The 27,845-nt window shown below is 45.2% G+C and overlaps 1 protein-coding gene and 1 long non-coding RNA gene across 2 annotated transcripts; one reads left to right on the top strand and one right to left on the bottom strand.

Annotated features, from left to right (window-relative positions):
- Positions 1 to 27,706, top strand: P4HA3 (prolyl 4-hydroxylase subunit alpha 3). The gene is made up of 13 exons (XM_036426815.2): positions 1 to 253; positions 8,602 to 8,744; positions 9,431 to 9,654; positions 12,194 to 12,343; positions 17,608 to 17,659; positions 20,004 to 20,167; positions 20,625 to 20,801; positions 23,054 to 23,118; positions 24,026 to 24,185; positions 24,326 to 24,388; positions 25,153 to 25,221; positions 26,521 to 26,617; positions 27,365 to 27,706. The coding sequence occupies exons 1-13, from the start codon at positions 60 to 62 to the stop codon at positions 27,433 to 27,435; spliced, it is 1,629 nt and encodes a 542-aa protein (XP_036282708.1). The 5' UTR covers positions 1 to 59; the 3' UTR covers positions 27,436 to 27,706.
- On the bottom strand, positions 17,766 to 20,373 carry LOC118712746. The gene is made up of 2 exons (XR_004986125.2): positions 20,311 to 20,373; positions 17,766 to 19,132 (listed from the first exon to the last, which is right to left on the bottom strand). It is a non-coding gene; the product is annotated as an uncharacterized LOC118712746 (long non-coding RNA).
- Positions 27,707 to 27,845: the final 139 nt, after the last annotated feature.

Below are 27,845 nucleotides of genomic sequence, written 5' to 3'. Positions count from 1 at the left end.
GGAGCTGGGGCGGCGGAGCCCGCGGCGGCGGGAGGCCGAGGGGACGGTGCGGCCCGGCGATGGGCCCCGCGGCGCGGCTGGCGCTGCTGGCGGTGCTGGCGCTGCGGGCGGGCGCGGCGGGGGCCGCGGGCCGCGGGGACACCTTCTCCGCTGTGACCAGCGTGGCGCGCGCCCTGGCCCCCGAGCGCCGCCTGCTGGCGCTGCTGCGGCGCTACCTGCGCGGGGAGGAGGCGCGGCTGCGGGACCTGACCAGGTGAGCGCGGGGGAAACTGAGTCAGAGGAGGAGACGGAGGCCCTGCACTCCAAGGGGAGGGGGTAACTCTGAGACTCACGGCCACCCTGCGTGGGACTTCACACCCAGTGTCACACCCACTGGGGCTGGGACACGCTGGGGGGGACACCCCAGGTCCATTGTCACCCTGTGTGTGACCCCAAGACACTGTGGCATGGGATGATGGGGAGACTGAGGCTGAGTCTGGCCCCAGAGACACTGTGCACACAGCGTGGGGTCACACACACACACACACACACACACACACACACGCATACACACACGCACACACACACACAGATTCATGTGGGAAGGGGTGGTGAAGTGACTCCGAGGCCAAGGGGGACCTCACAAGACCGTTTCCAAGGAGTGGGCCTGGCTCTGTGTCACAGAGATGCCCAGACACTATCAGATGCCCAGGACACAGGGTGCGGTGGGAGGACACAGGGTGCGGTGGGAGGACACACGGTGCGGTGGGAGGACACAGGGTGCGGTGGGAGGACACAGAGGAGTGCGGTGGGAGGACACGGAGGAGTGCGGTGGGAGGACACAGAGGAGTGCGGTGGGAGGACACGGAGGAGTGCGGTGGGAGGACACGGAGGAGTGCGGTGGGAGGACACGGAGGAGTGCGGTGGGAGGACATAGAGGAGTGCGGTGGGAGGACACGGAGGAGTGCGGTGGGAGGACACGGAGTGCGGTGGGAGGACACGGAGTGCGGTGGGAGGACACGGAGTGCGGTGGAAGGACACGGAGGAGTGCAGTGGGAGGACACGGAGGAGTGCGGTGGAAGGACACAGTGCGGTGGGAGGACACGGAGTGCGGTGGGAGGACACGGAGTGCGGTGGAAGGACACACAGTGCGGTGGGAGGACACAGAGTGCGGTGGGAGGACACTGTGGGATGCTGTAACCATCCGTGTGCTGACTATGTGGCCGGGCCCTTGGTGTGTATTATGAGTCGGGTGACCTTCTGGGACATGCACGTCATTGGAACTGGATGCGCATGACACTATGGACATCAGCCACGCGGGAAAGATGCAGAGGAGTGGTCACGGTATAAGTCACGATGTGCTTCACTTTCATCAGTTTATTCAGCACGTGTGTCTGAGTGCCAAGCGCAGATCCAGACCCTGGGGATGAAACGGTGAACAAGACCCAAGGCTCCAGGAGCTTGGAGTCTGTACATCATGATTGTGAGTCAGAGGTGCCACGTCTCCTTTGCTTTCAGCTCTCCCTTCTCCTCGCCCCCGGAAGAGCTCTCTAAATTCTAAACAAATGATAACGAGGTGATATATGTGTATGAACGTATTAGACACCAAGAAAATACTGGGTACTCAGACAATATGGTGGTGCAGGCCTGGGGTGGGGGCGGGAGTGGGCTAGAAGGGGTCCATGGGGATAAAGAGGAATATATGTGCCAAAACCGGTTTGGCTCAGTGGATAGAGCGTCGGTCTGTGGACTGAAAGGTCCCAGGTTCGATTCCAGTCAAGGGCATGTACCTTGGTTGCGGGCACATCCCCGGTGGGGGGTGTGCAGGAGACAGCTGGTCGGTGTTTCTCTCTCATCAATGTTTCTAGCTCTCTATCCCTCTCCCTTCCTCTCTGTAAAAGATCAATAAAATATATTTTTAAGAAAGGAATATATGTAATACTTTCAACAATAAAGATTTTTTTAAAATCCTGGGTAAAACCATTCTTGATGCTAGAGGATCCTGAGTACAGCACACACAAGCAGATGCTCAGCCAATACTGTTTTGCTGTGCAATCAGCACACGCTAGTGCCACACACCGTGGGATGAAATGCTGTAGACTTGGAACCCTGGGGCACTACCATCACATACTGTCAGTGTCAAGCTATGAAAGATCCATGATGGTATCTGATGCCACATGTGTGAGCATGTGCTGTGCCTTCTCTGCTTGGGGCATCAAGAAGCCCGCAGAATGAGAAACGGTGGTGTGAACACATATACTAGTTACCTGAGTATATTCATACTGTGCTTATGTCGTAGGACCCTCTGCTGAGTGGAGACAACGGAGGGCTGTCTCACAGAGTGTGTGCTGCTTATATAATCGTGCGTGGGTGTTTGTGATGGGAATACCAGCGCTGGGGCACGCGGGAAGGACGTGTAGGGGACTCCAGGGCTGTGTGTGTGGGAGAGCCACCGACAAGAGAATCAGTTTATGTGTGGAAGTGAATGTGACAGATGTTGTTTGTTACTCGGTGGTGATGGGATGATGATGTAATTGGGAACGTGCTCTTAAGTATGCTGTTTGCATATAAGCATTATATACATGTTTAAATTCACTCTTAGTTTCAAATAAGCATGACACACACACATATATAATGTATGTAAGTATATATTAATCATAGCAGTAAAGGATTATGATTTCCATAATTCTTGTCACTCCTTGGAGGAGCATAGTTGCCTAATGTTCTGTAGGCCCATGTGTACACAGCAAAATATTTTAATTTTAGTTCTTAGTCTTGATCAGTGATTTTCAACCTTTTTCATCTCATGGCACACATAAACTACTTCCTAGAGTTCTGTGGCACACCGAAAAAATATATTTTTGCCAATCAGACAAAAAAAAAAAAAAAAATAGGTCTGATTTTGAGTCCTTCACACCAGATGGTTGTTATTGTTGTGTTGTCTGCAGCCCTTTTTTAACTTGACAATCCAAAGGAAAGGAGGTCAGTGACCCCGACTCAATAGTCAGGTGGTGCATGTCTTAAACGTCCTTGTGACACACCGGTTGACAATCATTGGTCTAGATTCACTGAAGTCCAGGTTTATTGATGGAAATAGACAAACTTTTTTGTTTTTTATTTCAGATCCCCACGTGCTCCCGGCTACCCATGTGCTTGCTCTCTTACCTCTAACCCCCCTTTTTTCTTGGCAGTGGTGCTGGTGGAGATGAGGTCCTGGTGGAGATGGGGGTCAGGACCCTGATGCCCAGGCCCGGCCTCTCGGGGAACAAGCCCAGAGAAGGGCCTGTTGATTAAAGCACCTGGGCAGGGCCTCACTGTCTTATCACCATTGTCATGGTCAAAGTGGGAGTTTTCACACAAGCCCTCCCTCCCGTAATCCTCTCGGACACACAGTGCTCTGAAGTAGGATCGTATCCCTCTCTTAAACAAATGAGAAATTCTTTGAACGATGAGAAAACGGAAGGACTTTATCTAAGATTATAAATGTGGGAGGTAGCAACTCCAGGACTAGAACACCGCTCTTTGGATTCTCCGTCCATCATGCTGTGATGCTCTACCGCTTGCTTATCGGATATGACAGGACCCAGACCTGAGGTTTAGGAGCAGCCCGAGTACAGAATGGTTAAGAGTCTGGATTCAGGAACTCAATAGACCTCTGTTTAAATCCTTGGCTCTAACTTCGGGCAAATTTCTTTGCCTCTTTAAGATTCGCTTTTTAATCTGTAAAATAATGGTAATGAGAGTATCTACTCCCATAGGGTTGCTGGAGGGATTTAGTACCATATAAAGGTATTTTTCGTTGTGCTTGGAATGTAATGATTGCTCAGTCAGTGTTAGGTCTTTGCAATTGTTAAGACTGACCAGTGAAATCAGACCCCACGTTTGGCTGTAAACAGTAACTAGGATTGCGAGAGCTCAGATAATAAAAAAGAATCGGAAAAATTCTAGGTTCTCATATGACTTATGGACGTGTTATTTCAGAAAGAGTAATTGGATATTTTGAGAACTTTCTGTTCTCGAATCAGTGCTCTAAAACCTAGTGAAATGCTTGCTTTTTAAAGCAAGAATGTTTGCAGTTCCTGCTCATGTCCTTATACTCCCAATCTGGTGATTTCGTGGACTTGAGATGTTATTTCTAAGGGCCTCAGTTGATATTCTTCTTTGAATTTTTAAATTTAAAAATGACATTTTTGTGGGCTTGAGACTATTCTCTACCCACATTAATAAATAAAAATTATACTTGTTATAGTATGTATTGTTATTTATTAGTATAGTACATATTCATTATATAGATATAGCAAATATAATATATATATAACCCCTAGCTCTTTTTATTGGTTCAGTTTTTAAAAACTACCAAGGCTGAAAGAGTAGGGCCAGTAGCAGTTATTTCTGTGCTAAGAATTAACCATTCTGAATGTCTCAGAGGAACTGAAGCAAGCCATTTCTGAATTCCAAAGGAGAAACATATTGAATTAAAATAGCCCACGTATTGTGGTTGGATCCTCTGTCCAGGCTCTGCCTGATGCAGGGATTGGGTTGCACGTTTTATGTGCCGAGTCTTGAAGGAAAGGATCTGCTTTTCCACTCTCAGCAGCATTTGCCACTTAGGAAACCATGAGGTTTGAATTCAGCATCCAGTTACTCAGTCTCTGAAAACCAGCTATTTGCTCAGAGGCTGGGCATGGAGCCAGTGTTTAGATTCCAAACCAGCCTCAGATGTTAGTGGATATGGTTTTTTCTTTTTTCTCTCTCTGTAGCAGAAAAATGATGTGTCTGAGCGCTGAACTGAATTGTGTGCCGCAGGGGAAGAGCAGACCCCTGTGCTAAATAAGTTGAGCCCACCACGCAAAGTGAAAAAGTGACAGTGCTTTTGATCGGATTGATGGCTTGGGACAATCTTCACCTCTCTGCCTTACCTCTTTCCTCTTGGGCCTCAGTTTCCTCTGTTGCCTGTTAGACACCAGTCCTCAAGGACCAGACGAGGAACCTATTTGTTCAGCAGAGGAAAAGATGATGGAAAGAAATACTAGAACGGTCATGCTCTAGGCTAGACTGGTGCTGTCTTTCTATAGAAGGAGAAACTGAAGAACAGTGGGAGGCTGGGTCAGGATAAGTCTCGGGTCTCCTCCCAGTCTGACCGCCTTATAAAATCACTGCCCGTTCAGCCTCAGTTGTTTCTGGACACTTATTCTACAGGCTGGACTCAAGCCCAACTGTCTGCTGAGAAGTTTTTTTCATCGAGCAATGGAATATCTTTCATTAAGTAGTTCCATATGGAGCTAATGCAGGAAATAATGGGTAATAATAATTTAAAAAAACAAACCTACAACACCCACACCTTGAGACTGGTGTAGTTTCAAAACCCTAGGGTAACCACTCTCAAGCAGCCCTGCTTGGGGATCAGACACATCCTGGTATCTGACAGGCTTCCCGTTCCCTCTGGGGGGCACCCAAGTCCTGAGCTCCTTCCTTCGTTTATGCTTGAATCGAATGCTTGGCTCCCGGGAAGCACCGTGAAGCAAGTCATCTTCTACTTCCAAGCCCTGTTTGACCATCACAGGAACTACCCTTGAGAAATCTTTAGACCAGACTCTGCTTGAAGGTATTGAAATCCTCCCACCCAGCCACCATCTCTGTTCTTCACTTTCATCTCTTTCCGCCCATGGAAGTCCCCACTTTTTAAAAAAAATATACATATATTTTTTTTATTGATTTTTTTTTTTTACAAAGAGGAAGAGGGAGTGATAGAGAGTTAGGAACATCGATGAGAGAGAATCATGGATCAGCTGCCTCTTGCACACCCCCTACTGGGGATGTGCCCGCAACCAAGGTACATGCCCTTGCCTGGAATCGAACCTGGGAACTTTCAGTCCCCAGGCTGACGCTCTATCCACTGAGCCAAACTGGTTTCGGCGGGAGTCCCCACTCTTGCCAAAGAACTCCTATATTCTCCCGTGCTCTTGTACACATTCACGTAAATCCATATCCTTTTCACTTTGATCACACTCTTTTCTTTTACTTCCTTGGTTTTTACTATATTTCATGGAAATCAATAATTTTAATACAAGGGGGAAATTCTTTGAGGGCAGGACTAGAGCTCTTAAGTCTGCCTTTTAAAAATCAATACATTTCAATAATATAAATGCCGCTGTTAGTGGTGGAATAACCATAGTAGGCCAGAAAAGGAGACAGCATCTTTTGCTTACAGGAACACTCTTGCAGGATATCTGAGGAGAGAAATTAGCCAGAAAGATGGTCACTTCTGGCCCCACTCTTCGCCCTGTCCTGCAAACAGAAGCACGCTGGAAAACATTACCTCTTCATTCCCCATCAGCCGTCATCAGTGTCTACATGTCACTATTATTGTTCAGATCCTCCTGGTCTCTTGCTTGCAGTTTTGAAATGGCCTCCAAACTGGTCTTTCTGCCTGCAGTCACTTCCACTTCTGAGCCCTCCTCCCCAGCTTTTCACACACTTGTACCTGCCAGCGTGTCCCACTCTCACTGAACACCTTTCGGCGGCTCCTAGGTGCACTCGGTAAAAGCCAAATTCCTCAGCAAGGCCGAGTCTGATCTGCCCAACTCCCAAGGCCCGCTGCTCCAGCATTACTAACTGCTTGTCAGTCCCCTGCGTGCTCGCGCGCGCGGCGCTCTCTCTCTCTCTCTCTCTCTCCCTTTGCATCCTTGGGACTGCCTCTGCCTATCTGGAAGGAGGCTTCCTCCTCCCTTCCTCATGCTTGCATTCCCCCATCAGGTCTTTGTTTCTTACCTCCTTTGTGAAAGGAGAGATGATCGTCTCTGACCTGCTCTGGCCGAATCAATCACTCCCTTTTACACTCCCTTAAGCCTTGTTCATATGTCTGGTGTTGCTTCTGTCATGTCATTATTTGTGTCTATATTACCCACTAGACTGTGAGTCTCTGAGACCAAGGTTACTGTCTCATTCACAATTTTGTTCTTAACTCCTAGGGTAATATAGAATTCCATTCATTCTTTCATAGAAGTATGTATTGAACTTAGACATAGAGTGATGAGGAAAACATTTATTTTCTTATCTGCAAAATCCTTGATCATGGGACTCTGTCTTATCCAACTTCTGGCATGGAGTGTGACAAATAACCAGTATAGAGTGACTTGTTGAATGAACAAATACATGTCAAACCTCTAGGCCAGTGGTCAGCAAATTCATTAGTTAACAGAGCCAAATATCAACAATACAACAATTGAAATTTCTTTTGAGAGCCAAATTTTTTAAACTTAAACTTATTCTAACGCCACTTCTTCAAAATTGACTCACCCAGGCCGTGGTATTTTGTGGAAGAGCCACACTCAAAAGGGGCCAAAGAGCCACATGTGGCTCTCAAGTCGCAGTTTGCCGACTACAGCTCTAGGCCTTTGTACACATGAGTCCTTGTTGCCTCAAAAAACACTCTTCCTCTCTTCTTTGTTCTAGATCCATGGAATCACTACGGCAGAGTCAGCCGAGAGCAGGCTTAGGCTCACTCTTGGTTTAGTTGCTAATAGTATGGCCTTGTTTCAGTCTCTTCTCCTGTAAGATGGGCATGACCAAGTCTATTCTGAGGGTTGTTGGGGGGATTAAATGAGACAATGTATTAAAGCGCTCAGCAGAATGCCTAATACATGGTGAGGACTCAATAAACAGTAGCTATCCATATTGTAATCCTTCAGGACTCAGATCAAGTGCCATCCCCTCTGGGAAGTCTTTCTTATATTTCTTTCTCCTTTTTTTAAAAAAAAAATTTTATTTTTATATTTTATTGATTTTTCACAGAGAGGAAGAGAGAGGGATAGAGAGTTAGAAACATCGATGAGAGAGAATCATCGATCAGCTGCCTCTTGCACACCCCCTACTGGGGATGCACCCACAACCAAGGTACATGCCCTTGCCCGGAATCAAACCCGGGACCTTTCAGTCCCCAGGCCGACGCTCTATCCACTGAGCCAAACCAGTCCCGGCTTAAAAATTTTTTTATTGATTGATTTTGAGGGAGAGAGAAAGAGAAACATGGATTTGTTGCTTCACTTGTTTATGTATTCATTGATTGCTTCTTGTATGTGCCCTGCCTGGGGGTCAAACCCACAATCTTGGCGTATGAGGTCAGTGCTCCAGTCCACTGAGCCACCCAGCCAGGGCTGCCCTGGTATTTCTAACTCCCATCTGGGTTAGGTGTCCCGCCTACAAATTGCTATAGCGTCCCATAGCATTATATGCTCATTTTTCTCATAGCATGTATCACAATTATTGCAATTAATTGAACAGTGTGTTCGTGTTTCTACCAGATTCTATGGAATATAGAATGATGAGAAAGAGAAAAATTATTTTCTAGATTGTGAACTCCTTGAGAGCTGGACTCTGTCTTGCCTTTGTATCTCTAGCCCTTAGCATGGTGCCTGGTGCACAATAATTGACTGGTAGAGACTGACTCGTTGAAGGAACAAATGAAGAGACCTACTTTTGTGATGGCAGTTTTCTTTTCTTTTTCTTATGGGTTACAATATTCCATGATCCAGCATTTCATTTTTGACTACTCTTAATGCCAGCCTTTTCTAGGTGTCTGGCTGCATCGGTAGGTGAGATCATCCTAATCCTCTCTTTCAGGTTCTATGACAAGGTGCTTTCTTTGCACGAGGACTCAGCAACCCCTGTGTCTAACCCTCTGCTGGCATTTACTCTCATCAAACGCCTGCAGTCTGACTGGAGGAATGTGGTGCATAGTCTGGAGGCGAGTGAGAACATCCGAGGTAACGAGGAGGAGGGTGGCTGGAGGGTAAAGAGAAGATTCTATCAATATCTCCTGACTCAGTGGAAAGGAGCGAGATTCTGATGGGATGGGATGAAGGATTAGGAAGTAGTTAGGTATTACTTGATCTCCGTAGCTCTAATTATCACAAAGAACTGGGTCCCCTTGTTAATACATTTATATAATTTTACATTAGAAAGTACCTTCATGTCCATTATCTCACTTGATTTTGGATCGAATCCAAAAGATCATGCCATTTACATATATGTAAAAAGTAATGTCTTCTAATAATTTCTGTTTTATTACACTGCCACTGCAGTGTGATTTGTAGCAGGATCACTTTCTTAACTTATTCGACTTTGTGTTTGAACAAGGTTGTTGGCTTTAGGGAAGTTAGGATGAAAACTAATTGTCCCTGCAAAGGGTGAGACTCCGGGGGACAGATGGAAGGGAACGGTGTGATAAAGGAGTGTACCTCAGTTTCTACTCCAGAACCTTTATTCCTTATTCAGAAGATCGGGTTAAGCATCCACTTCTGTGCCAGGAACGGTGCTTGCCACTGAGAAGAAAAGCAAATCAAATGTTATCTTTGCTCTTGGAATATGTGGACAGGTAATTATGCCTTGCACGTATTAAATGCTCACGGCCTGCTTTGTGGATGGGGGGTTGTTTTCACGACTTTTACAGCTCTGAAAGACGGTTTCGAGAAGGTGGAGCAGGACCTGCCAGCCTTTGAGGACCTTGAGGGAGCTGCCAGGGCGCTGATGCGGCTGCAGGACGTGTACATGCTCAGCGTGAAGGGCCTTGCCCGAGGCGTCTTTCAGAGAGTCACTGGCTCCGCAGTCACCGACCTGTACAGTCCCCGCCGGCTCTTCTCCCTCTCGGCTGATGACTGCTTCCAAGTTGGCAAGGTAACGATTTTCAGAGAGAGGGCGAATTGCTAGGGGCTACTTTCTTGTGGGTGGAATAATTATATCCCGGTTGCTTTGTACATTTTTCTAATTCTGACAGCGAACTTGGAAATTCGTTATTTCCCATTTTCAGACGAAGATACTGAGGCTCCCAGAGAGTACAGAACTTACCTAAGGCTTCACAGTTTTAAGTAGAACTAAAATTTGAACATGGGTCTTTTAACTCCAAATTCTAGACTCTTTCCAGGATAGCTAACGTGACCATATACTTAGGACACTACTGAGAATGGAAGGGGTGTTATTAGCCAGGACAACACACATAAACTGGGACTGTCCTGGGTAAAATGGTCCTTTGGTCACCCTGGCTATACACCCTGACTGTGGATGAACAGGTGGGGGAAAGAGATAGCAGATGGTGACATGGAGGGAAGATCATGGACAGTCGGCCTGCCAAGACTCTCTGGAATCTCTCGTACATTTCCTGGGAATATAGACATACTAAATTAAAGCAGTGTCACAAAACAAGCCATTCGTTCTAACATTCCTGGAGGAAATAGACTTCAGGAAGCTCCCGTATGAGATATGTCACTGATCTTTGATCATAAGTCATAAGCACACTTGAGGTCATTTTACAATATACTCTTTGTTGGCCGTTGCTTTATAAAGTAGTGGAGTAAATCCTTTTTAATTTTGAAGATGCATATTGCAGGAAAGTGGTTTGCCCCCAACTCCTATGGTATTCATTAGCTGATCTGAGAGTGGGCAGCATGTGTTCTGTTTCCATGTTTTGAGGATCAGTCTTCCAAAGTAATGCAGCGTTGAGTTGCCCTAAGCCTCTTTATGGACCATCTTTCCTTTTCTGAGACCCTGAATGGAATTAGAGCTGAATCATCAGGGGTGAAGTGATACCTCATGGTTTTGATTTGCAGTGGCCTTCCATCTATTTTCATATTGATTTATTGGCCTCATGGTTCCTTACCTGTATGAATAATGTAAATTCTCACCCTAAACTCACGTGAGGCATAAGCTTAAGGTTGCTAATATTCAAGGAGCTATTTTATTCCCCTCACCAGAGCCAACAGAAACAAACCAACTTTCTTTTCTCCTGTGGCAGTGGGTAGATTTTCCTGGTCTACTCTTATTCTTACGGCATAGTTTTGTCAATGGGTTACAGTTTTATGACCGTGTCTAAAGTCCAGTCCCTAGCTTTGGGGAGGTCTGCAGAAGGCGCATCTGTCCTCATGTGGCCGTTTCAATCTGAGATTACTCCGTCCGAGGTTCCTGAGCCTTAGTTACCCATCCCAGGCAGCTGCTTATCCGTTTATTGCATCTTCAGCTGCTCCTTTGTTGTTTCCGGCGCCTGGGTATTTTCTATTCTTTCTTGAAAATATGTAATAAAGTGGTTATGTTTTATTCAAAATTTCTAAGTCTCTGTGGTTGGAAGGATTCTAATGATCTCAGTCTTACTCATGGAGATCTTAAATAAATAAATTGTCAACTTAGCAGAAAAGGTCCAGTCATATTTTTTTTACTATAATTCTTCAACGCAGTCTTGTCACAAATAGGGAACTTGAGAACCAGAGAGGTGACACGGGGGGAAAGTGCGGGCCTGGGGTAGGAACTGACTGCAGAGTCTCAGGATCTCTACCTTCTGCTGTCTTGCTGCCTCTCTGGAAGTTATACCTGAATTTGGTCATTTTGTAAGAATCCTTCCAGCTCTGTGACTTTATAATTCCATGCTGTATCGCACATCAATTTCCAGGAAATTCCACTAGCAGTTCTGGTATTCTAGTTAGTGGTGAGCTATTAAGAGACAGGTGCTATGTCTAGTACATGTTGCCATAGTCCAACATTTAATATAGAGCAATGCACTGAGCTCTCATACCATTCCCAGGCCTACCTTCATTATGGTGTCTAATGCATTGTGTCACAACTATTGGTTTATCACAAGCCCCTTGATTTTATTACCTTTAAGGTCAGGGACCACCAGGTGCATTGTAAACACTCAGTAAATATTGAATAAATAAATGAACTACGTAGTCCATTCCTCACACTGCTGTTAGCAATATCTCCCTAAAAACAAGACCGCTAAGCCCATGCTGCCCTTTTAAGTTCATTTCCTGCTTTGCTTCACTTTACATCGCAGTCCCAATGCATTACTTGAACACATTTTTGCTTTGGCTTCTGTTTCTACTATGCCCTCATCTTAAAATGCCCTTCCTCCCAATCTTACTGTATCCAAATCCATATATATATTTCCTTCGGGCATTCATGCCAATCTGCCCAGTAGTATAGTTAACACTTGTTCATATCTGTCTTTTCTCCAGATTATAAATTCCTTAAATGCAAGAATATTGTGTCTTTTCTGTACCTGGTGCAATGCCTTGTATGTAATAGGTGCTTAATACATTGAATTTAAATGAATTTGAGATGAAAACTTGCTGTGTTGGGTTCCAAAGGGCCCCTACTCTTTACATGTCATTTCCTTTCCTCTACCTGTGGGCTGTGGCTTTAATGATAGTACCTATGTTTGCTATAGGTGGCCTATGACATGGGGGATTACTACCATGCCATTCCATGGCTGGAGGAGGCCGTCAGCCTCTTCCGAGGATCTTACGGAGAGTGGAATACAGAGGATGAGGCGAGTCTGGAGGATGCCTTGGATCACTTGGCCTTTGCCTATTTCCAGGTAGGGGAGTGCGTGAGACTCACTGCTTTCATCACAATAAATGTAATGCTCTATATTTACGTTATAATTTTGTAAGCATTTTCATGTCTGTTAATCTATTTCATCTTCCTAACAGGACCAAATGTGAGTCAAGCAGGGCGGTAATTTTATTATTCATGTGTGAGTAAACTAAATCTCAAAAGAATTCCTAACTGTCACAAAGTTCCCTTGTCCAAGTCTGTCTGACTCCCTGCATTCCTTTTCCTTTCCCCCTTTTGCTGAGAAAAGGGAGGAGGATATGGGCAGTCCAACCCCACATGTTGCTCCCAAATCACATCTATTCTCAGTGCAGCCAATGGTCTGGTTCCTGTAATGGGAGTTTCCGGTAAGTGGATCTTTGTTATAAACTTTCCAGGGTGCCTTCCTAACTTTCTTGCCCAGTTGCTACATATTAAAACTGAAATAGAATCACTGTGATGCAGCAAAGCGCAGGAAGTAATTGAATTTTAATAGAGGAAGAAAATAGAGATTTGACACAGAGACTCAGAGAAGATAAACTAAACAGCTTACCCTGAAAGTTGGGGGTTTTAATCCAGTGTCTGGTTGTTAATTTTGCCCTCCCCCCACCCCACCCCCGTGATGACTTAGATTTCTTTTCTACTCACTGACAAAATCTCCCTGCCCACAATCGCGCTTTGTCTGGTAAATTTTATTTATCTTACAAGGCATAGCTCAGATGTCACCTATTTTGTGAAGTCTTTCTTAGTTCTCCTGAGACTCCACAGACTCTCCTTCTTTGTGCTCTGACAGCACATTTTTCATACAACAGTTAATAGAACACATAAGGCATTGTCTTATAGACCCTGTATGTTCCCTTTTTACCCCCGGTAACTTAGAAATCCATGTCTGTTCATGGACTTTTCATTATCATATGAAATTATATATGGTATGTGTATATATATATATACATGTATATATATATATATGTGTGTGTGTGTGTATGTATATGTATATATAATATACTAGAGGCCTGATGCACAAAAATTTGTCAAGAGTAGGTCTTCCTTCCCCAGCTGCCTCACCTGGGACCTGGACTGGCTTCCCTCCGGGACCAGCTTCGTCAGGAAGGATGTCTATAAGACATCCAGTCTAATTAGATATTACCTTTTTATTATTATAGATTTGTACCATGAAAAAGTATATAATTATAATGTTATATAATTATACTTTCTATAATCATACACAATATTTTTATGATATATTTTAGTAAAATATTATTTAGCAGTTAAACCATAACCTCTGAAGCCAGACAGACCTAGGTTCAAATTCTGTGAAAACTTGGGCAATGTCCCCCCTGAACCTCAGTTTTCTTATCTTTAAAACGGGAACAATAGTGATGGTTTAGGGGAGGGAAAATAATTCCTTTTAACCTTCTGAGTTCTTGTCTGAGACCTCCCTATAATAAAAGATAGATGAACAAGAGGAAAAATAAACAGAGTTTACTAACTATATACCTAAGGTTAGCACATGGGAAAAACCTGGGGAAAATGAGTAACTCTCTCAGGTGACCCAAATTACCACCTTAAATATCACCTTCAGTTTACAGCAAGTAATAGTGTAATAATTATTAAAAATTATGTATGATGCCAGATGGGGGCTAGACAGATCAGAGTGATCACTTTGTAAGTTATATACATGTCTCATCACTATGTTGTACACCTGAAGTTAATATAATATTGCATGTCAACTGTAATTGAAAAATGAAAATAGAAATTTAAAAAAATATCAGCTTCAGCTAAAGACAAAGAAAGCAAGCTATGGGGAGAGGCCAGTTATGGGAGGTTACCCAGAAAAACATGGCAAACAAAGGTAAAGTTGTGCAGATTTTAATGGATAAGATTCTCCTGTGATTTAGAGTCCTCCTTCCCTTCCTGGTCCGCAGAGGGAGATACTTACAAACGGGGATTCCCTTACAAAAGGGCAACACTACTCTGGTTTTCAGAATGTCTCCTGTGTCTGCTCTTCCTCAAACTATTTAGGTTAGAATAATCCTTACGCCAAAAAGGCATATTTTGGGATAGCATATTCTGCCATTCAATGCTCACCTCAATGAGTTGTTGTAAGGATTAAATGAGCTCATACGTGTAACATCTAACACTGACAAATATGTACTCAATACATGGAAGCAATTATGATTATATTATATACCATAAGTGTACACGTTCTCTTTTTCCATTTAGCATTATTTAGTATATACATTTCCAAAGAAATGTAACAAACATAAAAAATAATTCTAACATTGTTCTTGATAAAACATAACTATTTTATGAAAAAAAACCTTCATTTTAAAAACACATAAAATTACATTATAATCCTCTTCATTTCAAAAGAATTTGAAAAACTATAACCCTTAGTTAATACCTGACATTATAAGATATCAATAGATTATTTAACTATCCTTTGTTAAATATAAAAAAGAATAATTAATGATATTAAATAATTAGAAACGACCTGTATATCCCACAATAGTGGAATGGCTAGGTCATCTATTATGTAGCTTTTTGATGAAATAAAATGCACCCATTAAAAATGCCGAATCTCTTGCACACCCATGTTCATAGCAGCATTATTCACAATAGCTAAGAGGTGGCAGCAGCCTTTGTGTCCAAAATGTAGAATATACATATAAAGGAATATTATTCGGCCTTAAAAAAGAAGGAAATCTGACACATGTCACAGCACAGGTGAACCTTAAGGACATGATGCTAAATAAAACAAGCCAGTCACAAAAAGACAAATATTGTGTGATTCCACTTATATGAGGTATGGGTCAGCTTCATAGAGACAAAGCAGAATGTGGTTTCTAAGGGTGAGTGGAAGAGGAAATTGGGTGTTGTTTAATGGGTACAGGCTTTCAGTTTTGCAAGATGAAAAAGTTCTGGCAATTGGTTGCACAACAATGTAAATATATTTAATACTGTATGCTTAGAAGTGGTTAGGGCGGTAAATTTATTTTATGTGTGTGTTTTTACCACACTTAAAAATAATAATTTTTAAATGCTGTCTCAGAAGACTAATTTTGTAATGATATAAAAAACCATTCCTGATAACCATGTCGAGTGAAACAATCAGGATATAAATACGTATATATCACATATGATTATAACTATGTAAAGACTATATGTTATCCAGAATGTGTGGAGTGCCTGGGTTCCAGTGGAGCATTGTTTTTCTATTTCTCATGATTGATTGATTGATTGATTGATAAATCTTTATTGTTGAAAGTATTACATATATTCCTTTTTTTCCCCCTATTGACCCTTTCACCACCCTATTGAACTTTATGCATATATGCATAACCCATGGACACTGTCTCATATGTTTTATAACGTGCTTATTGCTCTTATCACTAAAACTAAAATTTTTAAATATATACTTTTTTATTAATTTCAGAAGAGATAGGAACATCAATGATGAGAGAGAATCATTGATTAGCTGCCTCCTGCACATTCCCTACTAGGGATCTAGGCTGCAAACCGGGCATGTCCCCTTGACTGGAATTGAACCTGGGGCCCTTCAGTCCACAGGCTGACACTCTATCACTGACCCAAACCAGCTAGGGCTAAAAATAAAGATTTTAATATGCAAAAATAAAACGACTAGAAGGAAATAGAGTTCTATCAGTTCACCATCATCCGAGAGCAAGGAGACAGCCCACCTATCCTGGTCTGTTCCTTTTGCCCAAGGTTGAATGGCTACAGGGAGAGTTCGCTACTATGTGGTAGGAATGTTTCAGGTTGAGGTATTCCTTTGCCTCCCTCCTGTTGGCAGCAAACGGCACCAGGTGTTAGGCCAGTGGAGTCAGATGGAACCTTGGCTCAGCAACCCCAGTACTTGAGTTCTGGCTAAGAAAGAATTCAGAGCCAAGATTCAGAAACTACAAGCCAAAGTTTATTTAGAAAGTCACCGAGGGAAGAAAATGAGCCAGCTGGGCATGGGCTTAGGAAACAAGTCAGAGGCAAAAGAAGGGCCTTGGAATTTAGGAGAAAGACAGGGGCAAGGAAAACACACCTGAGGGAAGGGGGCGGGTGCTGGTCTTGAGGGATATTTATCTGAAGGTCTCTGGGGAGGATCCCAATAGAATATTCATCAGCTTTCCGAGTGGGTCCTTTCTTTGTTGTGGTCTCCACTGACTGGTCGTCAGGGGGTCATTAGTCAATGCAGCTGGTCCTGAGGTCAGCCATGGCATTGTTATCTGCTTTTGCTGTTTTCCTGGGCCTGGGGCTGACACACATCTAAGTCCTCGACATTATCCATAGGGGTTGAAGTTTTTTTAAAAAAATATATTTTATTGATTTTTTTACAGAGAGGAAGGGAGAGAGATAGAGAGCCAGAAACATCGATGAGAGAGAAGCATCGACCAGCTGCCTCCTGCACACCCCCCACCGGGGATGTGCCCGCAATCAATGTACATGCCCTTGACCGGAATTGAACCTGGGACCTTTCAGTCCGCAGACCGGCGCTCTATCCACTGAGCCAAACCGGTTTCGGAGGGGTTGAGGCTTAAGGGAGTGGTCGCGCAAGGGCCAACGTGGGAGTCGCCGGAGGCCTCTCTTTGGCCCCTTGTTCTGCCTCCAAGGGGTTATACCACATGACTGGTGGCATGCCAGGGGAGGAAAGGTCAGGATAGGGCCCAAGCCACATGACTAGAGATATGAAAGGTCAGGGGGGACTAATCCCATGACCAACAATATGAAAGGTCCGGTCTGAATGAATTTCCCACCCTGGTGGCCTTCTGTACCTGGCCTCTCATCCTTGCTCTGCTCATGCCTGTCTCACTGTCTAGCACACTTCCACTAACTTTGTAGACTTCAGATAAAAATATATTTTTACTAAGACTTTTATAGTTTCATATTAAGTTTAATAATGAAATTTATTCAAATGATAACACCCTGCAGTTACATGGTCTTGCATGCTTTAGGATTTGAGAACATTTTAAGAAAGTTTATTTTTACTTATTTTTTCTACCTTCCCTGGTAAGGGTGGTAATGTCATTGGTAAATGAGGAAACTGAGGAGACCTGATTTACATCAGGGCTGCAAATCCTGAGTTAGGACAGAGAACCTCCCCATTTCTAGTCTGCTGCTCATTTCGATGAGTCTTATTATCTACTTACGGTAAGAATACGTTGTAATGCTTTCGAAAATCCATTGATTGATTTGGTCAGAAGAGATATCCTCAGTGCAGTAAACTCTCTTCCTTTTCTTTCTTTTCTTTTTTTATAGGCGGGAAATGTTTCATTTGCCCTCAGCCTCTCCCAGGAGTTTCTTCTCTACAGTACGTAATGATAAAAGATAAGCCACAGGTCTGAGTTACTGGGAATCCCTTCTGCTCTTGGCCTTTAACCTCTGCAGGTGGAATACAGCTATCTATTTTCATTTTCCTAATTTCATTATCTAAGTCACATTTCTAATTTTGGATTAAATCTTACACACTGATTGATGCATTGGGAGTATGAGTGTGGGGAAGTGTAAGTTAGTTGGAAAATGCTAAGAAGATAGTAATCTATTCTTTCCTCCTCCGCCCCCAAACAGACATATATTAACTAGAGGCCCATTGTACGAAGACTCGTGCAATAGGCCTTCCTTCCCTTGACTTCCAGCACCATTTTTCCTCCGGCAACCAGGACCCAGGCCTTCTCTCTAGCCGGAATCTGCTGCCTTTGTCTTCACTGTAGACTCCTGCCAGAGTCTGCTGTTTTCATCTTCGCTGCTTCACTGCAGACTCTGGCCAGAGTCTGCCCTCTTCATCTTTGTTGCAGACTCCAGAGTCTGCAATCTTCATCTTCGCTGTGGCCAGAGTGCCACTTCTGTAGATCCCTTCCCCCCTGCCCTCCCTCTCATAGCAGGCATCCTACCCAGCCATTCCATGCCTGGAGTAGCTGGGTGGCAGCCATCTTTATCCTTCTAATTTGCATATTCCCTCCTGATTGGCTGATTGGCATAGCAGAGTTATGGTCAATTTGCATGTTTCTCTTTTATTAATGTAGATATTGCTTCAATGGGGAACAGGTTCTAGTTTGGGAGCCAGTTTCTTCAGGGACATCTAAAGACTCAGGTTTGGAAAGTAGACCTGGGAACTAGTGAACTCAATGAGAGCTGTGTGTGAAAAGAGAGTGACTCAGCAGGATTATTCACCACATCTACAAAGAGATGCCAGTTCTTCCTGTAAACCAGGGCTCACTTTGCTATGCAAGCATCCTCCCCAGTTAGCACAGAATTGAGCTTGGACCCTCAACAGAGTTGAACAAGAGAGAGACTCTCTAGCTTAACTCTCTGCTTGGATATTTTTGTGTACAATTTTGGTAGCAGATGGCTTCCCAGATTTTCCTTTAATAAGATATTTAGTTGCTAAAGAAAGATACATAATCAATTTAATATTTTAATAGGTATAAAGTATTTCATGTAGGACTTTACAGTGGTATTTATCTATCACTTTTGAATGAATCCACTTAGTAATATTATTCCATTCTGATAATTTGGCAAACCGGTAGGAGCAGGAAGTAGCTGTGTGGTCTGGAAACACGTGGGCAATTAGTGGTGCAGGCAAAATGAGAACCCAATGTCCCGTTATTTCTGTGCTTGATGTGGTAAGATCTCTGCCTCTCCCAGAGAACCCATATTGTGCACTATTATAAGTGGATGAGTGGGACACAGCAAATTGAGATTCCCAGTTCCATTTCTGGCTTTGCAGTATTTTAATTGGTGTTTTGGGTTCATCATTTCTTTTCTTCAGAATTCCATTTCTCCTCTTATGGAAAAAAAAAAAAAAAAAAGGTAATTTCTGTGCCCTTCCTCCTTCCCTCCTTTGTCAGGGCGGAGGTGGTGGGTAGAAGCACACTGAGCTCCACAGAGAGAGATGCTTTGGAAGCATTAGAGCAATTTAGCACCTTCTTCTGAGATGCACTGAGAATCACATACAGAGGCTAGAAGATCAGGGGTAGTTGCCAACTTGCAGGGCTTTTTGCAGACAAAGTGGGCACAAGTAAGACACCAGACCCTGCAGGAACTCGGGCTAGAACTAAAGCTAGAACCCCATGTCCCCATGCTTTGCTCTGTGTCTAGGCCATTTGGGAATTTTGAAGGTGCTAGAAGAGTCAGGAATTAATTAGCTCCCAGTTCCCCAGAAGGAATAGGCCGAGCCTCTGCTACAGGGTTTGGCTCTCAACTTCCCTTTCATGGCACTCACTGGTCATGTTTCATTGTAACTACTGAATGTCTCCTCTCCATTGGACTGTGAACTCCAGGAGGTTAGCTCTGGCACAGTAGCTGGTGTATAGCAGATGTTCACGGAAGATTTACTAATGAATAGATGACTGACTGAATGAATGAAAGGATGAAGATTATTCCCTATGCAAAAACACTGACCATCGCACTGTCTGAGAGCGGCCCTCCTGATGATCCCCTTGGTCTAGGAGTGTTAAGTTCCATTTTTTTTTCCTTCGAATCTATCAGGCCCAATTTGATCTTTTAAAAATACATAATCAATATAACATAACTCTCCTGGGAGTGCGGGCCCCACACCCTCCTGTGCGGGGATACAGTGCTGGTCGTGTTGACAGTGAAGCTGCAGGAAACTGTGCTTGTCAGCCTGCATTATTCCTTGCTCTGACTTCTCCCAGGCCCGGATAATAAGAGGATGGCCAGGAATGTCCTGAAATATGAAAAGCTCTTGGCAGAGAGCGCCAACCAGGCAGTGGCGGAGGCTGTCATCCAGAGGCCCAACGTGCCCCACCTGCAGACCAGAGACACCTACGAGGGGCTGTGTCAGACCCTGGGTTCCCAGGTAGGATTTTCCGGAGGAAGAGAAAATTTCCTTTTAATTTTTCCTCTTTACAAGGAACCGGCTTGGCTATAGAGAGAGAGTAGAATGTGAGGAAAAAGGCTAGGAAAATCCATTTGGGGGGGAGGAGGGGGGAACAACCTCACTTGGACAGCACCAGTGACCGCATTCTGGGACTCCCACAGTCCATTGATGCTGTAGTTCCCCTACATTCGTGCCAGCGCCTAGCAGGCGTCTTCAAACTACAGCCCTCGGGCCACATGCGGCCCGCAGAGGAGTCTGATCCGGCCCGCCAGGTTTTTTGGGCAGTGAGCGCAGCCGAGGTGTTACAGTAGGAATTAGTAGTTCATATAGTCCGGCCCTTCAGCTCTCTGAGGGACCGTGATCTGGCCCCCACTTTAAAAAGTTTGAGGACCCCTGGACCCTTTCCTCGCACGCCGACTCCAGCCTTTCCTTCCAGCCCACTCACTACCAGATCCCCAGCCTGCACTGCTCCTACGAGACCAGCGCCAGCCCCTACCTGTTGCTCCAGCCCGTCCGGAAGGAGGTCGTCCACCTGGAGCCCTACGTTGTTCTCTACCACGACTTTGTCAGCGACGTGGAGGCTCAGAGAATCAGAGGGCTGGCGGAGCCGTGGGTGAGTGTCCCCAGAGCCTGCCAAGAACTTTCTTTGGTGCCTCCACGTGCCTGGAGTTCAGGAGAGCGAGGACAGACAGCCCGCACAGCCAAACCTTCCAGCGGCTCAGGAGTTCAAAACGACAGCTGAGCCGTCAAACTGATCCGGGGTGAAAAAAATCACCATCCCCTCTGGAGGGCGGGGATTGGCTGGGGAAAGGTACAAGGGACTCTCTGGGGTGTTGAAATGTGCTCTCAATATCTTCGTAGGGATGTGGAGTACACAGCTGTAGGCATTTCTCAAAGCTCACCAATGACTACACTCCAGTTCTGTGTGTTTCCTTGTATATCAATTTAACCTAAAAAAAATAAATAAAAATGTATCCTCCCCAAATGTCCATCATTCCATGTAATTGGTAAAAGAAAAAAACTGGTGACGTGACAGGGTCAAGCGTGATACCCTGGTCCAGATTCACAGCCTTACAGAGTGGGAAGGTGATCTGGTTCAGCTCTATTATTTTGTTAGTGGGAGCCGTATTATGGCAGCCTAAGGAAGTGCATCTCCCGCTGAGGGAATGAGGAGAGAGGAAGAAACAGAGAGGGCTTCCCTGTGGACGTGAAATTCATCACAGACACCAGGTGGCAACGCATATTCCAAAGACAAAGCAATGTGCAGGCACCTGAGTTGCAACGTGTTCAGAGAGTGGGGGAAGCTCTGTGGCAGATGTGGTGGAAGTGATGCACACGGAGGCACCATAAAGACCACGGGGGAGGGAGAGATTTGGATTGTATCCCGGAGGCAGGAGGCGAGCTGTCAGACAGGGAGTGGCGAGATCCGGCCTCCAGGTTTTAAGGAGGATTCTGACAGCAGCCGTGGACTGGAGGGGAGAAGAGCAGCAGTAATCATTTCACCTAAAAGCCAGTCCAGTGAAGCATAGACTCTCTGTAGAGAAGGATTCTGAGATGATTAAGCTCCACGGGGGAGCTGAATGATGTGTTTTCAGTAGCTTTGGCTTCTCAGGAAGCCAGCAGGAGCAGCTGCAGCTACTTTTTCCTGAGAGCTACTCTGTTGCCATGGTAACAGGACCGCAGACTCATCCGGAGACACTCACTCAGTCCCTCGCGGCCGGGTCATCTATGTGGATTGCACAGACCTTTTGCAATTAGAACCCACTTTATTTGAAAATAATGTTGCCCTGGCTGGTCTGTGTGGCTCGTTGGAACATAGTGCTATACACCAAAAAGTGGTGGGCTCGATTCCCAGTCAGGGCACATATCCAGATTGTGGGTTTAATCCCCCTATCATCACATCACATCACATCACATCACATCACATCACATCACATCAATGTTTCTCTCTCTCCCAAAATCAATATAAAAAATGATGTAGCCTGAGCTGGTTTGGCTCAGTGGATAAAGTGTTGGCCCATGGACTGAAGGGTCCCAGGTTTGGTTCCGGTTGCAGGCGCCTCCCTGGCCCTGGTCGGGGCAACGTTCAGGAGGCAGCAATCAGTGTGTCTCACATCAATGTTTCTCTCTCTCTCTGCCTCTCCCCCTCCCTCCTTTCCACTGTCTCTAAAAACCAATGGAAAATTATCCTCAGGTGAGGATTAACAAAAAATAAAAATAAATAATGTAAATTTTATGTCCAATCGTTCAGTTAAATTAGTGACTTCAAGCCTGTTTGGTTCCTCCCCCCACCCCTTTCCCCAGTCCGGGCAATTGTAGCAAACAGATTTTGATTCCCATAAGGAAGGGCCTTTGTTAGGGTTGCTCAGAAGGAATGGGGTGTTTCTGAAAAGAGAAAGTGTCCTCTGTTAGAGGTGTCCATTTAATCCCACAACCACTAAGTGCTCACCATCCGGCAGGCCCTGTGCCGGACACGGGGATACAAAGAGGAATGAGAAACAGCCCTTTTTCTTACAGAACTCACAGCCGTGCGGGTGCAAAAGGGATTAGACTATTAGATGTTACAATTTAACAGACGTTTACTGAGCACCTACTGTCTCCCAGACTCAGTGTTAAAGATTATTTCAACTCTGAGATTGTTGTCACCTTTTATTTTCAAGATCGATAGCTATTACTAAATTAGTGTCCTGTGCAAAGTACCCTGTAATTTGGGAGGAACTGGCGGTTGTTAGGTTTATGCATGTTTTTGGGGGGGGAGTGTCGGAGGGGGATGGGGCGTGGGGGCATGTCTATGGCAATGACGGAGCTCTTCCCTCCGCATCGCATCATAACCACTGGGACTTTCTCTCACGTTCTTCCCATCAGCTGCAGAGATCTGTGGTGGCATCGGGCGAAAAGCAGTTAGCGGTGGAGTACCGCATTAGCAAAAGGTAAGAGGGTCCTTCCTTGTCTGGAACTCCGGCCCTGCCTGCCGCCTGCCTTCCGGCCAGTCGCAGAGCAGATGAAGGCCAGCAGCAGCCCTTCAGGTGCCATGGGAGATGCTGCAGTTTTAAAGGCACTTTTTCCTCTTTGAATCCCAGCACCTCCTGCTTTGAGCCTTCAATCTTCACAGCACCTAGCACAGGGCCTGGCATTCAGTGAGGAGCCTCAGACAATGTTTGTTGAATGAATGAATGTGTGGATGTTGAGGTGGAGCATAACAGACTCAGCATGAGCAGCGAGTAGGTAATTAGACATCCACGTCTATCTTCCTGTCTTCCCTGTCTTCCTTCCTCTGGCAGTTGACTTCATCCATTCATTTGCTCATTCACAGATACTTTTTTTTTTTTTTTAATATATTTTATTGATTTTGTACAGAGAGGAAGGGAGAGATAGAGAGTTAGAAACATCGATGAGAGAGAGTCATCGATCAGCTGCCTCTTGCACACCCCCTACTGGGGATATGCCCACAACCAAGGTACATGCCCTTGACCGGAATCGAACCCGGGACCCTTCAGTCCCCAAGCCGACGCTCTATCCATTGAGCCAAACCGGTCTCGGCATTTTTTTTTTTTTTTTAATATATTTTATTGATTTTTGTACAGAGAGGAAGGGAGAGAGATAGAGAGTTAGAAACATCAATGAGAGAGAGTCATCGATCAGCTGCCTCTTGCACACCCCCAACTGGGGATATGCCCGCAACCAAGGTACATGCCCTTGACCGGAATCGAACCCGGGGCACTTCAGTCCCCAAGCCGACGCTCTATCCACTGAGCCAAACCGGTCCCGGCTCATTCACAGATACTTAATAGTTTCTGGCATAAGATCACCAGTGCTCCAACCTATGATTTGTTTTAGTGCCTGGCTGAAGGACACCGTTGACCCACTGCTGGTCACCCTTGACCATCGCATTGCTGCCCTCACGGGCCTTGATGTCCAGCCTCCCTACGCAGAGTATCTCCAGGTGGTGAACTATGGAATCGGAGGGCACTATGAGCCTCACTTTGACCATGCTACGGTAACTATGGGGTCAGTGACCAATCTAGGGGTGGAGAACCAAAATGTCATTTATTTTTCTCCTCCCTGTATTATGGTGGAATCCTGGCTGTCATTCTGGTGCCAACTGCAAAAAATAATGATGTTTTGTTTTTGTCTCAGTCACCAACCAGCCCATTGTATAGAATGAAGTCTGGGAACCGAGTTGCGACATTTATGATCTATGTAAGTCTTGCTCTAAACCAAGGCTTCTTACTTAAGGACTATTTATGTCTTTCAAAGCAATTTCAGGTGTTGATTTTATCTGATACTTGCAACTGAATAGTCTCCAGAAGATACAAAGAAGTGCAAATCAAGACAAAAGTCTTCATATTAAGAGAGCACTGCCATAATTCTAGAATATGGTGGTGAAACACCTTAGCTGAGGTTACCTAGAGAGGGACTGAGTGACCTGGGAAAGATACAATCAGTAGTCCCTGTGATGCCCAACTTTGTTCTGTGAGCCACAGGTTATGATCCATTAGTGGGCTGTGAAATACATTTAGTGGATTTGGTAGTATTTAAGAATTCTGAACAAGAAGAGAAAAAAAAATGAAATGGAAATAACAGGGGGTATCTTATGTAGTAATATTTTATGAAACATTTACTATTGCAGGGTGTGTGTGATTGTGTGTGCCTTGGGTTGTGATATAACTGATGTTTCTTTCTGAGGGTCTCAAAGTTTGAATCTACTTATTGTTGCCTTCAATAAGGATGTTAACTTAGCTAGAAGAGTAAAGAAAGGGGGAATTCCTAAATGTCCTTCCTTCTGTGGCCCTGCAGGCAAACACCCATTGAGTAAAAAATCCTAGATTGTGTAATTGTCTTGCAGTATTTCTCCCAGAATTGAACAGAACAGGGGAGGGAATCTATGCAGAAATGACATCAGGTAGGGCCAAGTAGGGCAGCCAGGGGCTCTTTCAATGCTGACTCTTCCTCTGGTGTTTCAGCTGAGCTCGGTGGAAGCTGGGGGAGCTACAGCGTTCATCTATGCCAACTTCAGCATGCCTGTGGTCAAGGTGAGTGGAGGTCTGGTCCCAACAGAAGGTTGTAAGGTGAAGAACCAACATTCTAGCCTTTGTGTTGTCTGTGCTTCAAGCTTATTCCGAGGGGGTAAGGACAAGAAGTCTTTCCCTCAGAATCAAAGATAATCCCTCAGTCTTGATGATCACATGTTATTGTGCCTCTACGTTTATTTTATTTACACGTATATTACAAGTAGATGATTACATGTCTGCCTTCCCTATTATAGTAGAACTTCTCTATTACAATAGAACATAAAATGGAACTACTTTTTATTAATCTTCGGATCCTCTACAGCACCTGTTCTCTCAGTCACTGGTTCAGTAAACATTGAGGGCTGGAGGCACTCAGGGTACCAAGGAAAACTCGTAGTCCTTGTCCTCCAGGAGCTCTCAGAGAAAGTAACAGGCAGTAACAAGGTTTGGCAATAGAGTTATGATACCATGTGAGGCACAGAGGAGGGGCAAGTAGTAAGAGGTTTGTGTAATGAATGAATATTTCCTCCAAATTTTAGATCAATCAATCAGGGATAGCAGCACTTATTAAATTCAGGAATGAAATTAGGACAAACAAATGAGATTGTGCCTATAAAGCACTTGCCACCGTGCCCTGCACATCACAAAGCATTCAGTGAGTAAATGCAGGTATTTACGAATACTCGGGGGTTGGCGCAGGTTAAAGTAAGTCTATAGGAAGTAGAGAGGGGGGAAAGCTGGGTTTGGAGGAAGAACATATGACTTGGGGTCCAAACACTGGACTGGAGTCTTGACCTTGTTCCTTCTTAGTTGCATCATTCAAAGCCCCTGGGCCTCAGCATCCTTGCTGATAAATTGGGGTGTGAAAATGCTGGCTTCCTATGGGTGTGACTAGTGAGTGCCTAAGGAAGGGTAAGTGTCTGGATTAAGTTCTTAGTTGTAAGAAAATATTTTATTCCACCTTGTGGATTTCTGTTGTGTGCATCTCCTCAGTGATTCAATGACATCCTCTACCCACCTTTCTCCTAGCACTTAACACACTGGCTTGTCCTGGTCTGTTTTTATATGTCTCTGTCCCAAAGACTGTGAGCTCCTTCGAGCAGAATTGGACATGATTTGTCTCTGCATCTTCAGGGCCTAAAGCAGGGTAGGCCCTCAATAAAGGACGAATGAATGAATGGCAGCTTTTGCCGCTTTGTGCCTTTGTGGATGCCTTCCCCCAGCCTGCACGGGAGGCTTTCCTGTAATGACACACATGCATTTGTTCTCGGTCATGTGCTTCCCAAGGAATGACTGGGGTCGGGGTCATTTTGCTTTCAGAATGCTGCACTGTTTTGGTGGAACCTGCATAAGAGCGGTGAAGGGAATGATGACACACTTCATGCTGGCTGTCCTGTCCTGGTGGGAGATAAGTGGGGTAAGGCCTGCCTTTCTGGGTGTCAGAATGGGGTGAGGGGTTCATAGTGGGAGTGAAATAGGGGGGGCAGCCCAGCATAGTCCTCTCCCTCTAAAAGCTTCATTGCAGTGCCATGTTATAGTGAGATGATCAGACTCTGGGGTAGTTGCCTGCAACATACTGGGAGCCCCCAAAGGGCAGAGACCCTCTCACAGAACAAGTGTCAGAAAAGACCACAGACCTGACAGACAGGCCCGGGTTCCTGAGTACGGCTGAGGAGACAGATGGTGCTGAGTCCTAGTCCTGTATCCCAGAGAGAGAACCATCCAGTGCCTCCCCATGAGGAGATGGTCAAACAAGGAAGAAATAAATAAGTAGGGGACGTGTTTATGTAATATGTGTGTCCAATAGCACTCAGCTCTGAATACAGAAAAAGGAGAGGGACTCTCATGCTGAGATGGACATTGCCAGGAAGGGCCACTCTTTTCTCTCATTACTCTGGAGTGGCACCCTGGGGGACGTGGGCTCCTGGAGCTACATGAATGAAAGATGACTGACCTCAGAGCCCACAGGTAGACAGGGCTTGTCAGGACTTGTCCTCTTTGTTATTTATCTCTGCTAGAGCAACACCTTCTAGTCTGGAACAGGACTGGGGCTAGGGTCAGGCGAGTGAGTTGCCCGGGTGCAGAATTTAAGGGTGTAACCCCGTGGTGAGCACGGCCACTGTTTGCTGAATCCGCTCTCTCCCTCCTCCCCATTCTCCCCCAGTGGCCAACAAGTGGATACATGAGTATGGGCAGGAATTCCGCAGACGCTGCAGCTCAAGTCCCAAAGACTGACATGTTGGCAGAGACGTCGATGAAGTCCCATGGCTTTCCAAGCCAGCCAGAAGCCAAAAGCTACGGATTGGAGAGGAGAAAGGAGAGCATCCATCTGGAAGAGGGCCTTGTCAGCACTGTGATCCTTGCGAATGGGAGGCAGGGACGTGGTCTGTGTCAGGTCTCGTCTGAGAATTCACAGAGAAACCACTCACCTTGTTTCTTCTCCAGGCACGGGCACAGTGGAAGGGACAAGACAAAGGATGGGCAAAAGGCGGCGGAAGGGAGAGAGGTTTCTGGAAATCCGTGACTCTCTGCTAGGAACAGGATCTATCAGTGGTCTCTGGGGCTTAGTCAGTGGGGCTTTTGCCATTTTGAACTTGACACGAAGGTCCCATAGGTGCAGTGAGAACACCTGCAGGAAGGGCTGG

This window comes from Pipistrellus kuhlii, unplaced genomic scaffold, assembly GCF_014108245.1.
Source record: "Pipistrellus kuhlii isolate mPipKuh1 unplaced genomic scaffold, mPipKuh1.p scaffold_m20_p_9, whole genome shotgun sequence".
Classification (NCBI taxonomy): Eukaryota; Metazoa; Chordata; class Mammalia; order Chiroptera; family Vespertilionidae; genus Pipistrellus; species Pipistrellus kuhlii.
This window is presented reverse-complemented; position numbering and strand designations above follow the sequence as displayed.